The sequence below is a fragment of the Lithobates pipiens genome, unplaced genomic scaffold (assembly GCF_037356315.1).
Source record: "Lithobates pipiens isolate NorthernLeopardFrog02 unplaced genomic scaffold, aLitPip1_a1.2 Scaffold_16, whole genome shotgun sequence".
Classification (NCBI taxonomy): Eukaryota; Metazoa; Chordata; class Amphibia; order Anura; family Ranidae; genus Lithobates; species Lithobates pipiens.
In genome coordinates this window covers 375,550,881-375,567,513 of record NW_027507748.1, presented here as the reverse complement: position 1 = coordinate 375,567,513, position 16,633 = coordinate 375,550,881, and the positions used below count along the sequence as shown (strand labels likewise).

Below are 16,633 nucleotides of genomic sequence, written 5' to 3'. Positions count from 1 at the left end.
AATCAGCAATCAGGAAATATTTCAAAGGGCTTTAACACCAGTGAAGCTAATAAATATGCTCCCGTGGCTCAGAGCATACCCGGACAAGTTGAGGGCCCAGCTCCTCATTGACGGATTTCGAGAAGGGTTCTTATTGCCTAGTTTTTCTGTAGTAGGTTGTAATGTAGTAAATAATTTAAAATCAGTAGATTAGTTTCCAGATCTGGTAGAAGAAAAGATTTCTAAAGAACTAGGGGCAGGTAGGATAGCGGGTCCGTTTCTGCACCCTCCATTTAAGAATTTTAGGATTTCCCTTTTGTGCATCGTCCCAAAAAAAGAAAAACACTCTTTTCGATTGATTTATCACTTATCTTTTCCTAAAGGTCATTCACTAAATGATCAAATTGAGGACAGCCTTTCGTTGGTAACTTATGCTACTTTTGAAGACCTATTAAAGAAGCTTCGATACTTGGGTAAGGGTGCGCTTTTGGCAAAAGCAGATGTACAATCGGATTTTCGTCTTCTTCCTATTCACCCCTCCTGTTTTAATTCCTTAGGTTTTTTTCTTTAACAATAAATTTTATTTTGACAAATGTTTACCAATGGGTTGCTCTTGGTCATGTTTTTACTTTGAAACATTTTCTTCCTTTTTAGAATGGGTGGTTAGCTCCATATCCGGTTCTGTATTTATAATTCATTATTTAGATGATTTTTTATTTTTAGGTCCATCTCTTTCTCCAGATTGTTCATGTTTGTTAGAAACATTTTTTAATATTTGTTCTCACTTTGGTATACCTTTGGCTTTTGAGAAGACGCTTGGCCCTCAACTTGTTTGGATTTCTTGGGTATCACTATTGATACTGAATTAATGGAATTTCGACTTCCGGATGAAAAGGTGACAAAACTCAAGGTCCAATTATTGGCTATTATTCGGAAAAAGAAAGTATGTTTAAAAGATTTGCAATGCCTTTCAGGGCTATTAGCATTTGCTTCCAGAATTATGCCAATTGGCAAGGTTTTTTCTAGAAGGCTGTATATTTCAATTTCTGGTTTAAAATCACCATTTTATCATATTAAAATGATCCATGATATGAGGGAGGACCTTTTAGTTTGGTTACGATATCTTACATTCTTTAATGGTAGGACTATGTGGCAGAACGAATTTATATTAGACAAGGAATTTTTTCTCTTTACTGATGCTGCAGGCTCCTGTGGTTTTGCAGCAATTTGGCAATCACATTGGTGTGCAGATCGTTGGAACCCCAGTTGGCAAAAAAAAGGGTTATTTAAGAAATATAGTCTTTTTAGAATTATTTCCAATAATTGTTGCTTTAGAAATTTGGGGACCTTATTTTAAAAATAAAAGAATATTAGTTAGAACAGATAATAAGGAAGTCATGTATGCGATTAATTGTTTAACGTCAAAATCTGAGCCAGCCATTGTGTTGTTGTGCCATATGATTTTTCAATGTTTAAGTTGGAATATATGGATAAAAGCGATTCATGTGGCGGGAAAAGACAATGATGTGGCGGATGCATTGTCTCGCCTACAGATGGACCGTTTGTTCCAGCTGTTTCCGGCTGCAGATCGAGTAGGAATACAGTGTCCGTACAAGTTATGGGACCTTGTTTGAAACCCATATCTGAGTTTATAAAAAATTCTGTAGCACCTTCAACCTGGGCTGGATATCAATCGGCCTGGCTGCTCTGGATTTCTTTTTTGAATACGATCCACGTGTCTGTGGGTTCCTTTTCAGAGGGTCTAGTGTTACTATTCTTGGTCGTATGTAAATAAAACATTGGCTGGTGTGTACTTTTTTCTTAAACTTAATAATTTGTCTTCATGCCTAACATATTTTTCAGTTAAACAAGCATTGAAGGGCTATAAAAAAGATACGTTTAGATCAGATTCACGTTTCCCTATTACTCCAGATATTTTAGATAAAATTTGTTCAGTTACTGAACAAGTTTGTTTTTCTTCTTTTGAAACGGTACTGTTTAAAGCAGTATTTTCGGTCACTTTTTTGCAGCTCTTAGCCCTTGTACACACAGTCGGACCTTCCGACAACAAAATCCATCGGATTTTATCCGAAACTGGTGTTGCATACACACGGGCGGACAAAGTTGTCGTAAAATCATATCGTTCTTAAAGTGATGACGTTATTTAGTTACGACGGGACTACATTCAGGCTAGTAGCCAATAGCTTTGGTCTAGGAATTTGATCTGAGCATGCATGGCACTTTGTCCGATCGGAATTCTCTACAAACGATCGGACAAAGTCCGATTGGATCATGTTGTCAGAAATTTTTTATATCCAGCTCTCAAACTTTGTTGGTCGGACATTCCGACGGAAAAAGTCAGATGAAGCCCACACACGGTCAGATTATCCAACAACATGTTCCAATCGGACATTTTCCGTCGGAATGTCCAACCGTGTGTACAAGGGCTTAGAGTTTCTGAGCTACAAGCTATACAATTCTCGGATATTATAGTCTCAGATACGTCTTTGAGTATATTTATCCCAAGATCAAAAACTGATCAATTAGGCAAAGGTTGTTGGATCAATTTATATGCCAGTTTTAGCTCCCCAATTTGTTCAGTGAAATTATTGCAAAGCTATTTAAGTATTAGACCAACAGGAGGTCCCAGTTTTTTCTTACATGAGTCTGGCTCTCCTCTTACTAGATATCAATTTATTCGCGTCTTTAAGAAATGCTTGAAAATATTGAAGTTAGAAAATTCTCACCTGATGTTGCATTCCTTTATAAATGGAGCGGCTACTGAAGTGTCTAGGTTAGGTTTAGATGCTAGCATAATCAAAAAAGTGGGTAGATGGAAATATAACGCTTACCGTATATACTCGAGTATAGGCCGACCCGAATATAAGCCGAGGCCCCCAATTTACCCCCAAAAAAACTGGCAAACTTATTGACTCGTGTATAAGCCGAGGGTGAGACATGCCTGTCCATCCCTGTGTGTGTGTCCGTCCATCCCTGTGTGTCCGTCCATCCCTGTGTGTCCGTCCATCCCTGTGTGTCCGTCCATCCATCCCTGTGTGTGTGTGTGTCCATCCATCCATCCATCCCTGTGTGTGTGTGTCTCCATCCATCCATCCCTGTGTGTGTGTGTCTCCATCCATCCATCCATCCATCCCTGTGTGTGTGTGTCTCCATCCATCCATCCATCCATCCCTGTGTGTGTGTGTATCCATCCATCCCTGTGTGTGTGTGTGTGTGTGTGTGTGTGTCTCCATCCATCCGTGTGTGTGTGTCTCCATCCGTGTGTGTGTGTGTGTGTTGTGTGTGTGTGTGTGTGTGTCCAGCCTACCTGTGTCCCGAGCCTTTGTCCCGAGCCTCCGTCCCGTGTCGTGCCTTGCCTTCGTCCCGTCCCGTCCCGTCCCGTCCCGTGCCGTGCCTTGCCTTGCCTCCGTCCCGTGCCCTCTTCGTCGGCGGCCATTGTAAAATTCAAAAGCCGCGCCTCCTCCTTCGCCTGTGATAGGCGGAACACTGAATTTCCCAGCAGGCTGTGTTCCGCCTATCACGGACGTCGTATCATCCTCGTCCGTAGTACGAGGATGAGACGACGCCCGTGATAGGCGGAACACAGGCTGCTGGGAAATTCAGTGTTCCGCCTATCACAGGCGAAGGCGGAGCCGGAGGCGCGGCTTTTGAATCATAGAATGGCCGCTGTCTGTCTGCTCGACACGCTGATCGAGCGGGCAGACAGCGATGACTCGAGTATAAGCCGAGGGGGGCACTTTCAGCCTCAAAAAAGAGGCTGAAAATCTCGGCTTATACTCGAGTATATACGGTATTTATATTATATTCGTCCTAATCATTCTATTTGATTCATTTCAGGTATATTCCGAAAAAAAGAAAGGTAATTTGGATTGTTGGACATTCCTTCGTTTTTTGGGCACATCTGAGAGCTATGGAGAGAGTTTATTCAGTTCATTTACGTTTGGCAATTTAAAGTTCTTTGGTTTGGTCAGAGGGGTATGGTGTGGTCTGATTTAGTAGGGAAAGTAAGTGAACTTTTGCATAAATATCCCCCACCAGATGTCTTGATTGTACATCTGGGGGGAAATTATATTGGTAAACAAAAAACTCTGAACATCATATTTGGTATCAGAGACGATTTGCATAGGATTCAACTATCTTTGCCCAACACGGTTATTGTTTTCTCTGAGGTAGTGCAAAGATTTAGTTGGCTCTCTTTTCCTTCCATGAGTCCTTTGGAAAAGATTAGAAAGAAAATTAATAGAGCCGTATCCAAACTACTTACACCTTTAGGAGTGCTATCCTTTAGGCATTTGGAATTATAGGGTGGAATTCAGGGCCTATATAGACAGGATGAAATACATTTATCTGATATTGGTTTGGATATCTTTAATGCAGACCTTAGTACATGTGTTGAGATGGCCGCGGTTCGGGGGTTTTGGTGATAGGTGATCTTAGGATCACTTGTCTTTTTGAAAGTGATGAAAGTCAGTAATTTATTATGCAGCCTGAGTCGTAGTGGCTAGGTTGTTTTGAGTTTGTATATTTTAAAGTTCTTGGTTTGTGAATTAATAAATTTATTTTGAAACCAATAATAAACAGCCGCGGCCTTTATAATTCCAACACTTGTCTGCATATTCTTTCTTATTTATAAATATTGTAAGTTATTATTTGTGTCCTGTCTGCTGTCCCATGGATTCCCCAAAGAAGGACTGTAAGGCCCCTTTCACACTGAGGCGCTTCTTAGCTGCCAGTAAAACATTTGAGCGCTTTTGAAGAGCTTTCCATTAATTTCAATGGAGAGGGGCATTTTTTCACCGCCCTGCCAGCACTCTGCCCCAGTGTGAAAGCATTCATTGATTTTAATGGAAATAGGTTTTTGCGATCTTGTTTTAGCCTGAAAGTGCCTCAGTGTGAAAGGGTCCTAAAGGTATAATACATAAATATTGAAAAGATTTTGTGTGCAACTGCTTCCAAAAACAGCTTGCAAGCTACACATATACTCCTCCTTCTAGATGCTGTTTGGTTTTCCACTCCCTCTGTGTTTTCACGTGTAAAATTTGCTACACTAGGAAAATGGATTTATTGTATGATAGATACGGATCTAGATTGTACACAAACACTGAACTGCATGCTCAGACGAGGGACAGCTGGAAGAAGATAGAGACAAGGACACAGAGCGAGGATGCTGATTGGAAGAAGCCGTGTCACATGACAGGCAGTATCCCATCCAGGAAGTGTGAGCACCGAGGAGTGGAAGCGTGCAGTGTTGTGCTGTAGTAGGAGAAGGCATGTCTGCTTGTACTTGGGCTTGGGCAGTGTGATGTAAATGGACTGTGCTGGGCTCTACACTGCAAGGTAATAGAAAGGGATTTCAGAGCTAGAACTACAGGAAGGCAGAATGGTAGGAGGAAGACTGCTGTCTATGGCAGTCCTTGTGTATAGTGTGTAATTCTAGCTCTGTGTGCACTGAGAATGATTTCTCTCTTCTATGTAAACACTGGGAAGGTTTGTTGCCCAATGCAGATCACAGTGCCATGCTTAAAGCAGTATTACACCTAAAAGTAAACATTTGTTATATCACAGTCTACAATTCTTAGATGTGATGTCTGTATTCGTTTCCTCTTTTATCCTTCCTTTTTTTTATTTTTTATTCTATTTTCATCTGGTGATCCAGCCAGTAAGTCTGTAGTCTTTCAAAAGAACACGCTTTCTTCCAGATGTATCAGTTGCAGGGATGAGACAAACCATTGGCAGGGGTGCTTACAATAAACAGCATTTATTCATGTAAAACCTTTATCCCAAAGGGAAAAAAAAAATGTTTTCGGTAGCTGCTTATAAAGTATGAGCTGGAGTTTGGCTTCAGTTTGTTAGTGTAGCTAAATGTACTAGTACATCTAACACTCCCCATCCCCCCAGACTGAGAATGCAGTTGTCTGCTGTGCTTTCTATGCTCCTTCATCCAGAGTGGAGGCACCCTAATACTGGAGGAGTGTTACTGGCCAGATCACAAGGTGAAAACAGAGGGGGGAAAAGCCTAAAAGATGAAAACAAATACAGCCACCACATCTAATGGCTGGTAAGCTGCAATATACTACAGTTTTGGGTTTAAAATTAATTTTAAGTGTGTCTAGAGTAGAGACCTCAAGCTGGTGGTCCTTCAGCTGTTGTGAAACTACATATCCCATCATGCCTCTGCTTGTGGGAGTCATGCTTGTAACTGGCAGCCTTGCAATGCCTCGTGGGACTTGTAGTTTCACAACAGCTGGAGGGCTGCCAGTTTGAGACCCCTGGTCTAAATGCTATTTTTATGCAACTTTGGATAGAGTGGGGAAGGGTTAAAACCCGTTAGCTTTTTATTGCTGTGCCTTTGTGTCACTCCCTCTGTTTGTGCTGATGACTAGGGATGCACCAATATTGTGCTGACACCGAGCATTTATTTGTGAAAATCAATACAAAATGAATGGGAGCAAATCGCACTGCAAATAATCTTATGCGATTTGAACAGGAATGCAGTGCAAATCCTGTCTGAATCTTATGCAATTTCTTCCCCACTGATCCTGTGTGTGTGTGTGTGTGTGTGTGTGTGTGTGTGTAGAAACAGAAAAGTGCCATCTAGTGGACATTTTATTACAAAAGTTTTAACTCTCGCCAAAGCGATTGTAAAGGCTTGTTTTTTTTTCCCCCTATAAAAATAATAAACATGCCATACTTACCTGTTCTGTTGCAGTTGGATTTGCACAGAGCAGCCCGGATCCTCCTCTTCTCAGGTCCCTTTTCTGTGCTCCTGACCCCTTCCTCCTGCCGAGTGCCCCCACAGCAAGAAGCTTGCTATGGGGGCACCCAAGCTAAGTCGCAGCTCCCTGTGTCCGTTCAGACACGGAGCCTTGACACGGCCTTCCCCCTCTCTCCCCTTATTGGCTAGCTGATTTTGACAGCAGTGGGAGCCAATGGTACCGCTGCTGTGTCTAAGCCAATCAGGAAGGAGGATCTCGGACGACTGAGACATTTCGTGGACATTGCTGGACAGAAAGGGGCCTCAGATAAGTGTTGGGGGTGCTGCTGCACACAGAAGGCTTTTTATCTTAATGCATTAACATAAGAAACCTTCTGCCTTTACAACCGCTTTAAGTGGATATCTGGTCAAATGCAAAATCTGCATAGTGTCCCGGTCCAGCCAATAATAGCAAATCACGGACACTGGAGGTGCACACAGCGCTAGAAGAGATGTAGAGGCATCTGCCCCCAAGCTGACATAACTTTTGCCCTATACCCACAGGGGTCTTGAAACTTCTCCTCCAGCCCTGTGAGCACCTCCAGTGGCCGTGATTTTTTTTTTTTTTTATCATTGGCGGGACCAGGACACTATACATGCATTTGACCAGATATGTACTTAAAGCGGAGTTCCACCCAAAAGTGGAACTTGCGCTTATCTGTCTCCTCACTTCCATTGGACCTTGCCGCAGAGAGGTATGTCAGAAGTTCGGCCCCTTCTCCTCCCTCCTCCTTTCCGTGCTGGGCCAGTAAGAGAGCGCAGCATGCTATGTGCATGCGCAGTAGGGACCCGGTCGTGAAGCTGCAAGGCTTCACGGCTGGGTTCCCTTATCGGAAATGGCAGCGGCAGCACCTGACAGCGAATGGAAACGTCGCTGGATTCCAGGACAGGTAAGTGTCCTAATATTAAAAGTCAGCAGCTATGGTATGTGTAGCTGCTGACTTTTAATTTTTGGAGGGTTAGGCCGGAACTCTGCTTTAATGTGAGTTATAAAATTTTTAGTGAACTGCCCACTAGATGGCACTTCCCTTTCTATACACACACATGGGAGTGGTGTGGGAAATCGTATGCAATTTTTATTTTGTATTGATGCAAATCACACCGCAAATTATCAGTACTTGGTATCTGTAATCGTACTTTCTGATAAAAAAAAAAAACGGTATTGTTGCAACCCTACTGATGACCATTGTCACCAGGACAACTGATGATGATGTGAGGGGAAAATCCAGCATTTTGATTTGTCAGGTAGGAAGCAAGTATGAAGCCAACTTTTCTGGGAAGAAGCCCCACCGTTCTGGTCTCTTTCCTATTAATAACAGGGACAAGGCATGTTTTTTTCTGGCCAGGTGACAATCCTGGCAATAAGGGGCAGCCTTCCAGTGGGGGAGTGCTTGTTACAGTGACAACTGTCTAAGACCTTGGTGCCCAACCTGAGGCCCTTCTGGACTTTTTCAGCCCTTGGGGCCTCTGCAGACACTAGTCTGTATTTCCCTATTGCCATGTTTTAGTATTGAGTCCAACAACTGCTTAGGCATGCTCACTGTCTTTGTCCATCTCCTGTATCATGCCTGCAGGCTCTGTCCATCTCCTGTATCATGCCTGCAGGCTCTGACCGCCTCCTGTAGTATGCCTGTTAATTAGTTCAAATAAAAATAATATACGTATAAAGTGTATATACTGTATTCATATCATCTTTAAAGCGGGAGTCCGCGTTTTTTTTTTTTTTTAAAGCCAGCAGCTACAAATACTACAGCTGCTGACTTTTAAAATAGTGACACTTACCTGTCCAGCGCGCCCGCGATGTCGGCACCCGAAGCCGATCTCTCGATCGTCTCTCGGGTGCTGCCGCCGCCATCTTGGGTATGGGAATCAGGAAGTGGAGCCTTTCGGCTTCATTTCCCGGTTCCCTACTGCGCATGCGCAATAAGGATGGACCCGCTGCCTCTGGGATATGTGTGTTTCCCAGCAGGCAGCGGGGGACTTTCGGAAAGGGGCGTAATCGACGCCCCTTTCCGCAGAGAGCTATCCCGGAAGTGGGTGCAGATACCTGTACTGTACAGGTACCTGCACCCCCCTCCCCCTGAAAGGTGCCAATTGTGGTGCCGGAGGGGGGGAGGAATCCAATGAGCGGAAGGTCCACTTTAGGGTGGACCTCCGCTTTAAGTACAGGACAGTAAATGGACAATTCTATTCCATTGTATCTTAAAGCAGAGTTCCAACTACAATCTTTCACAAGTGTTTACAGTGGCATTGTAACACTCGCATCTTCTGTATAATGTGTTCCCTGATGTAGGGCAGCACAGTGGTGTAGTGGTTAGCACTTTCACCTAGCAGCAATAGGGTTGCTGGTTCAAATCCCGACCACAACACTATCTGCCTGGAGTTTGCATGTTCTCCCTGTGCCTGCGTGGGTTTCCTCCGGGTACTCCGGTTTCCTCCCACACTCCAAAGACATGCTGGTAGGTTAATTAGACCCTGTCCAAAAAAGAATTGGCCATAATATGTGTATGTGTATGTCCAATGTTGTAAGTGTGTCGGGACTCTACAGGTTAAAGGACCACATAAATAGCTGCAGATGGACACCGGTGGCAAGAAAAAGCGCCCAGAGGCGATTCAGTTCGTATAGGTAGCGCTATATAAGTCATTCATTCATTCATTCATTCATGTCCGGTTTCATCTGTTAAAAGAACTTTGATAATGCAGTGGTGGCCATTTTCATTTTGCTTGTGGGCATGTGAAGCCCACAAGCATCCTGTTCCAGGATATGGTGCTGCTGAGCCACCAGCATGCACCACCCGTTCTCTCCCTGATCTCGCACATGCGCATTGAGTCATTCTTGCAGCGGCGTCAACTACTAGGGTGCCATCACAATGGGTGGCGGCGGCAGAAGTGCCTGCCCCATTGTGATGACAATGAAGCCCTTGGTGCTGCCCACTGACTCCTGGGAAATGATGACACACATCTACCGGAAGCAGTAGCAAGTGGAGGCGCAGAGGGAAGTGATGTAAGTAGCCTAGGAGAAGAAGGAAGAAGATTTCAAGGGACCACATAGCTACAGGCATTAAGAGGTGAGTACAAAAAAAAAATGTTTTTTTTAATCTTATTTCATGCACAGTAATGCCTTTTGGGTGGAGCTCCACTTTAAACTATGTTCTACTTTATACGTGTATAACAATTCAATGTTTACAAATATATTTCTGTGCAATAATGATTTACAATAAGGATTTTTACCAACTGCATCTATCCCATCTGTCTAGTGATTTTTGATGCGTTTCTCTACAGACATGGTGATTTTGCGAGAGGGGCTTTGTCCTGGATTGACTTCTGAGATAATTGCCACACTTAAAAGAAATAACGTGAAAACAGGTATTTTTTCTTTTTTTTCCAGTTTCAGGTTTCACTTAAAGCAGAGGTCTGCCCACCGCTGCAAAAATGTAAAAGCCAGTAGCTGCACATACTGCAGCTGCTGACGTTTAATAATTGGACACTTGTCTGTCCTGGAGTCCAGCGATATCAGGTGCTGCCCCCTACCACTGCGTAAGTAAGGGCCGGTACACACAGCGAGGCGAGGCGACACGGCTCGCCTCGCCTCGCCTCGCTCCCGCAAGTCGCCCCCGTTCTGTACAATGGAACCGTTCTGAGAGGAGCGACTCGAGTCGCTCCGACTCAGAAAAAAGGTTCCTGTACTACTTCGGGGCGACTTCGGGGGCGACTTGCATTGACTTCTATACAGAAGTCCTCTGCAAGTCGCCGCTGAGCTCCCCGCAGGTCGCGGCGAGGTAAGTCGGAGACGCCTCGCCGCGCCTCGCTGTGTGAACCGGCCCTAAGGGAACCTGGCTGTGTAGCCGTTTGGCTTCACGCCAGGAATCCTACTGCGCATGTGAGATGCTCCGCTCCTCTCTCCTACTGGCCGGCGATAGGGAGAGGAGCCCAAGCGAGCCCGAACCGTGACGTCAATACCAGCTGCTGAGGCTCCCGGAAGTGGGGAAAGCAAGCCTACCTGTAAAAGACAGGGATGTCGGGTGCTGCCCCCTCCATTGCGAGTAAGGGAAACCGGCAGTGTAGCCGTTCGGCTTCACGCCGGGAACCCTACTGCGTGTGCGCGAGGCTCCGCTTCTCTCTCCTACTGGCCGGCGATAGGGGGAGGAGGAGGAGGGAGCTCGAGCGAGCCCGTACCATGGCGTCAATACCAGCGGCTGAGACTCCCGGACGTGGGGAAAGCATACCTGTAAAAGACAAATGTGGCACCGGAGGGGAGGAGTACAGTGAGTGGAAGTTCCACTTTTGGATGGAACTTCACTTAAAGTCAACTGTACATTTAGTAGGGCTGGGTATATAACCAGGATGGCTGCAGTCAAGAGAGTGGGGGCATAATTTAAAGGACAACTGTACGAAATGCTATGTGCATAAATATAGTGCTAATATGATGTGCTATTAAAGAGGAACTGTAGTCTACTCAGATAATTTGTAATAAAAACATCTTTGCCTTTCTGAAGCTTCCCTCCATCCACTTTGCATATTATTTTATATATACTATGATTCTGTTCTTGACAAATATTCTGCAGAAATCTCGCTCCACTAAGTCTGGCTGCATCCATTTTAACTGAATGCAGCTGAAGCTGCTGCCTGTTCACTTCCTGGATTTACACAGACACACAGAGGCACACCTCCAACTCTACAGCCCTGCAGCGCTCCTTGGCCCTCTTATGACTCATCCCCCTCCCTTGCTGGCAAACTCTCAGGAGAGTTGGGGAGAGAGAGAGCTGTGCATGATGTCATAAGCCTAGGCTAATGTCCAGACAAGAAAGAGGAAGTGGGCTGTATAAGGTATTTACTGGCAGAAAAAAGGGCAGAAGATTTAATAGATGGAAAGATGAAAAAAATGACTCAAGGTCCTCTTTAATGATGCGGTTTATTATCTGTTCATTTCTTACTGTTCAGTGATTGGACTATTTCTGCAGCAGGTATAGCCAGGGGTTTCCACTTAGTCACAGACAGGAAGCATGTATAAATCAATGATAGTCTGGCACTGTGTGCATTTTATTGCACATAACACCTACCTTTAGTGATGAATGTGCGCCACTGCATGCATACCAGTCACGTCCAGGGGCACACATCCATTCCTACCAACAGGTATACACCCATTGTGCAATTACATGTAGATAATGCCAGCCTGTAATTCATTTATACAGGCTTTTTCTCCATGGCTGATTGGAAACACCTGACCTTACTGACTGCAAAAACACTAATTTGGAGTGGTGTACAGCTCTACTCGGCTGTTTGCATGAGACCTATACGTCAAATGTTCTAGTTGTCTGTTTCCTATAAATATTTTACATTTTTCTTTGTTTATAGTGGTTGATTTGGTGGCTTCAGATTTAGAGGAACTTGCTCGGAAATGCTCTTTATCATACAAGGTAATGCTTTATCAGAGACTTTGCACATCCTATGTTCACCAGTGACATCTTTAAAAAAAATTAAAAAAGTAGTTTTGAAAACTACACAAACGCCATTGCTGCCCCTCTAGAAATACTTTTCCTGACTGTTTTTGCCTTCAATATTTTGTAGTCCTTGTTTTGGATAAGTATGGAGATTAGAGAGAAGTCAGAAATTCTGCAAACATGTTTGACATCAGTACCCCTAGAAGTACTGAAAGCACTTGAACAACATGATAAACAAGCATTTTTGGAGGGGTAAGTTATATTTTGCAGTCTAATATTCTGTTCCCACAGACTGTAAAATTGTAAAGAAGAAATGCTGCAGATATAAAGTGCAGCCATTTTGAAATGCTTGTATATACCAGCAGCATCCTAAAATGTCTCCCATTAGAGCAGGAGGTAATGTCCAAGCTTGACACTACTTCTTGCCCTACACATGGGTGACATTCTTAGAGGAAACACAGAGGAGTGTGAGGGGGTAGATGGCTAGAGGGGGGATGGTAGGATTAAGAGGGGGGGGGGGGGAGAAGCAGACAGGAAAATCAGGGGAGAGGAGCCCTCGACTGCGTCCCTATAGCTGGCGGACATCCCAGGTTTAATTAGTTGGGTCTGACTTATCAGAGGTAAAGACCTCAATGTCTTTAGCTGTGAATGTAAGAATTCTAGCAATTCCACTTCTGATGAAAGGCTTCTTTGCTTCTTCTTTTCCCTTGATAGTGGAAAAGAGATCCTATGTCTTTATTCTGCAAACCAATATAGCATGGAAGGGGGGTTCTTGCTTACACCAAAGTGCTCTGATACAAGATCTTGTGGTATTCACTAGGGTGCTGATAAGAGGGCCTTTGTATTACTTGTGGTGGAGTAGGAAATACATATAAATAGGAAATAAATATAAATTAGGAAGTGGTAAAGTTGGAGAATTCTCCAAAAAAGCTAAGATGGGAATAAATGGGGACTTTGGTCATTGCTGTCAGTGATGGCCAATTGGATCCTTTGCCAAAATGTGATACCCTGGTATGACCAGTTTTATGCTAGGGACTGTGGCTAAATTATTCTTTCCACACAGACATCATTTCACACAATAGGACTTTGGTGCACCAAAAAATACAATATGTGAACCTTGGAAGATCTTGCCTTTCCCCTTAAGAATTAGGGTGATCAATTCAGGAAAACAGTGGATTCATTTCACCACCAAAACAGAATAAAGAGCCCTATTGATATCAACCTAACCTAGGACTTGTTACTCCTTTTTCTCTCATCTTTTAACCTACTATTAGTGGCCAGCTTAGTCCTTCACATGGGATTGAAACGCTGGTTGGCATAGCATGGACAGCATATTTCCTGCCATTTCGCACCCCAAATCTCCCCTTCCCCTCTCCAACTATTTCCCCCTTTTCCCTCCTAATCTCACTAGTATATATGCACAGACAGCACATTCTTATACAGTATAATTGTTTGTTTGCTGGCTTCTATTGCATACTTATCCATGATCCGTTACATTAAAGCATAACTAAAGGCAGCTTTCAAATTTTTTTTTTTTTTTTTTTTTTTTTTTTTTTTTAGTTTTGGACAGAGTGGAGATGGATTAAAGGCCAAATTTGGAAATATCCACATTTTTGGGTTAACATCAGAACACTAATAAAGGGAAATCTTCCAATGGGGACACTATTCCTGGTGACACACTGAGATTCCCTCACTTTGGAGGGATTTCCTCTCACTCCCTGTTTTGGCCATGGAACAGGAAGTGAGGGGAATTCTCTCCAAGTAGGACACAAATGGTTAAACAAAAAAACTGACGTGATTTATTACCCTCTGTTACTCTATCCAAAACAGTTTTGCCTTTAGTTACACTTTAACACCATAGATGCACTTGAATGTAAATTTGTACAATGCACCCACCCTGTATTATGTCTTTTCAATTAAAAAAAAATAAAAACATTTAAAATGTATATAAAAAAAAAAAATTCTTTCCACTAATTTAGGTTATGCAAAACATGAGTAACTGATGTTTGTGTGTAATAGTGGCTGTTGTATTTCAGGCACTTGTGGCAGTTAGACGTGTTCTGCTTGCTCAGTACTCTGCATTCCCTTCAAATGGTGCAGACTTATATGAAGAGCTGAAGATTACTACAGCAATCCTTCCCACGGGCAATAGCAAGTAAGAATTCACACACCTGAATATGAGGTTTTTTTTATTATTTTTTTTTTTTTGCTTTTTTGCTCAAATTTGGACGCTATCCACTCCCTCCTACCCAACCCCCCCCCCCCCCCCCCCAAAAAAAAAGAAAGCATTGTAAAAAAATTTTAAAAAATTAAAATGTAAAAAAAAATAAGATTAAAAAAACTGACGCATCATCAGTGCTGCATATCAGTATAGGTATCGGCAATTACTTGGGGAAAAAAGTATCGGTACTTGGTCTTAAAATGATATTGGCGTAACCCTATCACTGACCCTTACCCTTTACTCCTAACTAGGGATGAGCTTCGTGTTCGACTCGAACATACGTTCGACTCGAACAATGGCTGTTCGTCCGTTCGGCGAAGTCCGAACATTTTGGTCCGTTCGCGCCAAATTCGGGTGGCGCTCACGGCCCACAATGCACTGCGATGGCGCAGTGCATTGCTGGCTCATGATTGGCCAAGCATGCACTGTGAACCCGCATGCTTGGCCAATCGCAGCGCCAGCAGCGAGGAGAGCCATGATTGGCCACAGGCAGGATGCCTGTGGCCAATCATAGCTCAGGCTGTGTAGTGCACGCCCCACACTATATAAGGCTGCCAGCGCGGCGGCCTTGTGTAGTGTGTTGGCGTCTGAAGCAGTGGGTGTTCTGTGTACCTTCAACACAGTACACACCGATCGTTTTTGGCCGATTTTTCGATCTTGCTGTTGTGTAGTGGTTGTCTGCGTGCCCTGACCGCAGTATACACCGCTATATTCACCTCACCTATATAGCTAGTGATCTATCTTTTATAATAGAGCTTGCAGTCAGTAGTGTTAGGAGATAGTGCGTGCTGTCTGCGTGCTCTGTACCCAGTACATACCGCTATATCCACCTACATAGCTCTTCTCTATTTGAGACCACTTGCCATCTGCAGGAGTTATTGGAAGTTGTGTGTGCCTCCAGCACAGCACAGTATACATCTGTATATACCCCTTTATCTCTGGTGTTCTATAATAAAGGCATCTGCAGGAGTTAGTGGGTGTTGTGTGCCTCTAGCACAATATACACTACCCAACTGCTTTTTTACCCAACTCCCTTCAGGCCATTACCATGTCTGGAAGGCGAGCAAGGAGAGGCAGACAGGCGCGAGCCGATAAAAGAGGGCAAGCAGGCTCTGTGTCTAGAGACAACAGTGCTGGTCGTGGACGCAGTGCATTGTCATCAGCACGTGGCCATGGGACACGCTTGTCCTTCTTTTCGGCAGCTGGACATGTTGAGCCGCAACATGCCAACGACTTGGTAGAGTGGATGACCAAGCCCTCTTCATCCTTCTCATCCTCTCTCACCCAGGCTCAGGGTACTAGCAAAGTAGCTGCCAACGCATCGTCTTCCCTCCTCTCAATGTCATCATCAGTGACTCCTTCCCTAGACCCACCACGTCCTCCTGAGGAGTCTCCTGAATTCTTTGAGCACAGTGTTGGGTACATGCTCCAGGAGGATGCCCAGTGTTTTGTGGGCTCTGATGAGGACACTCAGCTAGAGGAAGGCAGTAGCGTGAGCGTAGAGAGAGGGGATGCTCAAGAAGGACAGCAATCTGGCAGTCATGTTCCACAAGCTGCAGCATACTGCCAGGTTTGCTACAGCGATGAAGAGGGAGGGGATGATGAGGGCACTGACTCCAAGTGGGTGCCTGGAAGGAGAGAGGAGGAGGAGGCACATGTCCAACGAGGCAGGATGCCCTCCGGGGGCCAGCTTAGGGGCAGCACACCGACTGAATCACACCGCAGAGCTCCGCCTGTGCAGAGCGCTGCCTCTGCGCGTTATTTTAAAAGTTCTTTGGTGTGGGCCTTTTTTGAGACGAGTGCATCAGATCGCACCGCTGCTATTTGCAACATATGTCTCAAGCGTATCTCACGTGGCCAAAACATCAGCCGCTTGGGCACCACATGCTTGACAAGACATATGTTGACCTGCCATGCAGCTCGTTGGCAAGCGTACCTCAAAGACCCACACCAAAGAACAAAGCGGACCTCTCCTTGCTCCTCATCAGCTGGCATCTCCAACCCCACTAGACCTTCAGTCCTCTCTGAAACCTGCTCTGAGAGGAATGAAGGTGTAGAATTAGGTGTGTCACAGCCAAGTGCTTCCGGGAACTCTGCTAGCAGTACACCCACGTCCGATTATAGCAGGCAAATGTCCCTGCCCCAGCTGCTGGACCGGCGGAAGAAGTTCACTCCCAGCCATCCACATGCCCAGCGGTTGAATGCTAGCTTGGCTAA

The 16,633-nt window shown here is 44.5% G+C and overlaps 1 protein-coding gene across 2 annotated transcripts in view; it reads left to right on the top strand.

Moving 5' to 3' along the window:
• Positions 1-16,633, top strand: part of RAD51D (RAD51 paralog D) — a 61,327-nt gene that overhangs the window by 16,397 nt on the left and 28,297 nt on the right. Inside the window, exons 1-4 of one of the 2 annotated variants that reach the window (XM_077482160.1) lie at positions 5,185-5,337; positions 10,037-10,120; positions 12,110-12,171; positions 14,232-14,350. In XM_077482160.1, coding sequence (XP_077338286.1) covers positions 10,039-10,120; positions 12,110-12,171; positions 14,232-14,350 — 263 coding nt within the window. In that variant the 5' untranslated portion in view covers positions 5,185-5,337; positions 10,037-10,038. Of the gene's footprint in view, positions 1-5,184; positions 5,338-10,036; positions 10,121-12,109; positions 12,172-14,231; positions 14,351-16,633 lie in introns of those variants that run through there. The other variant, XM_077482161.1, reaches the window with a different exon arrangement.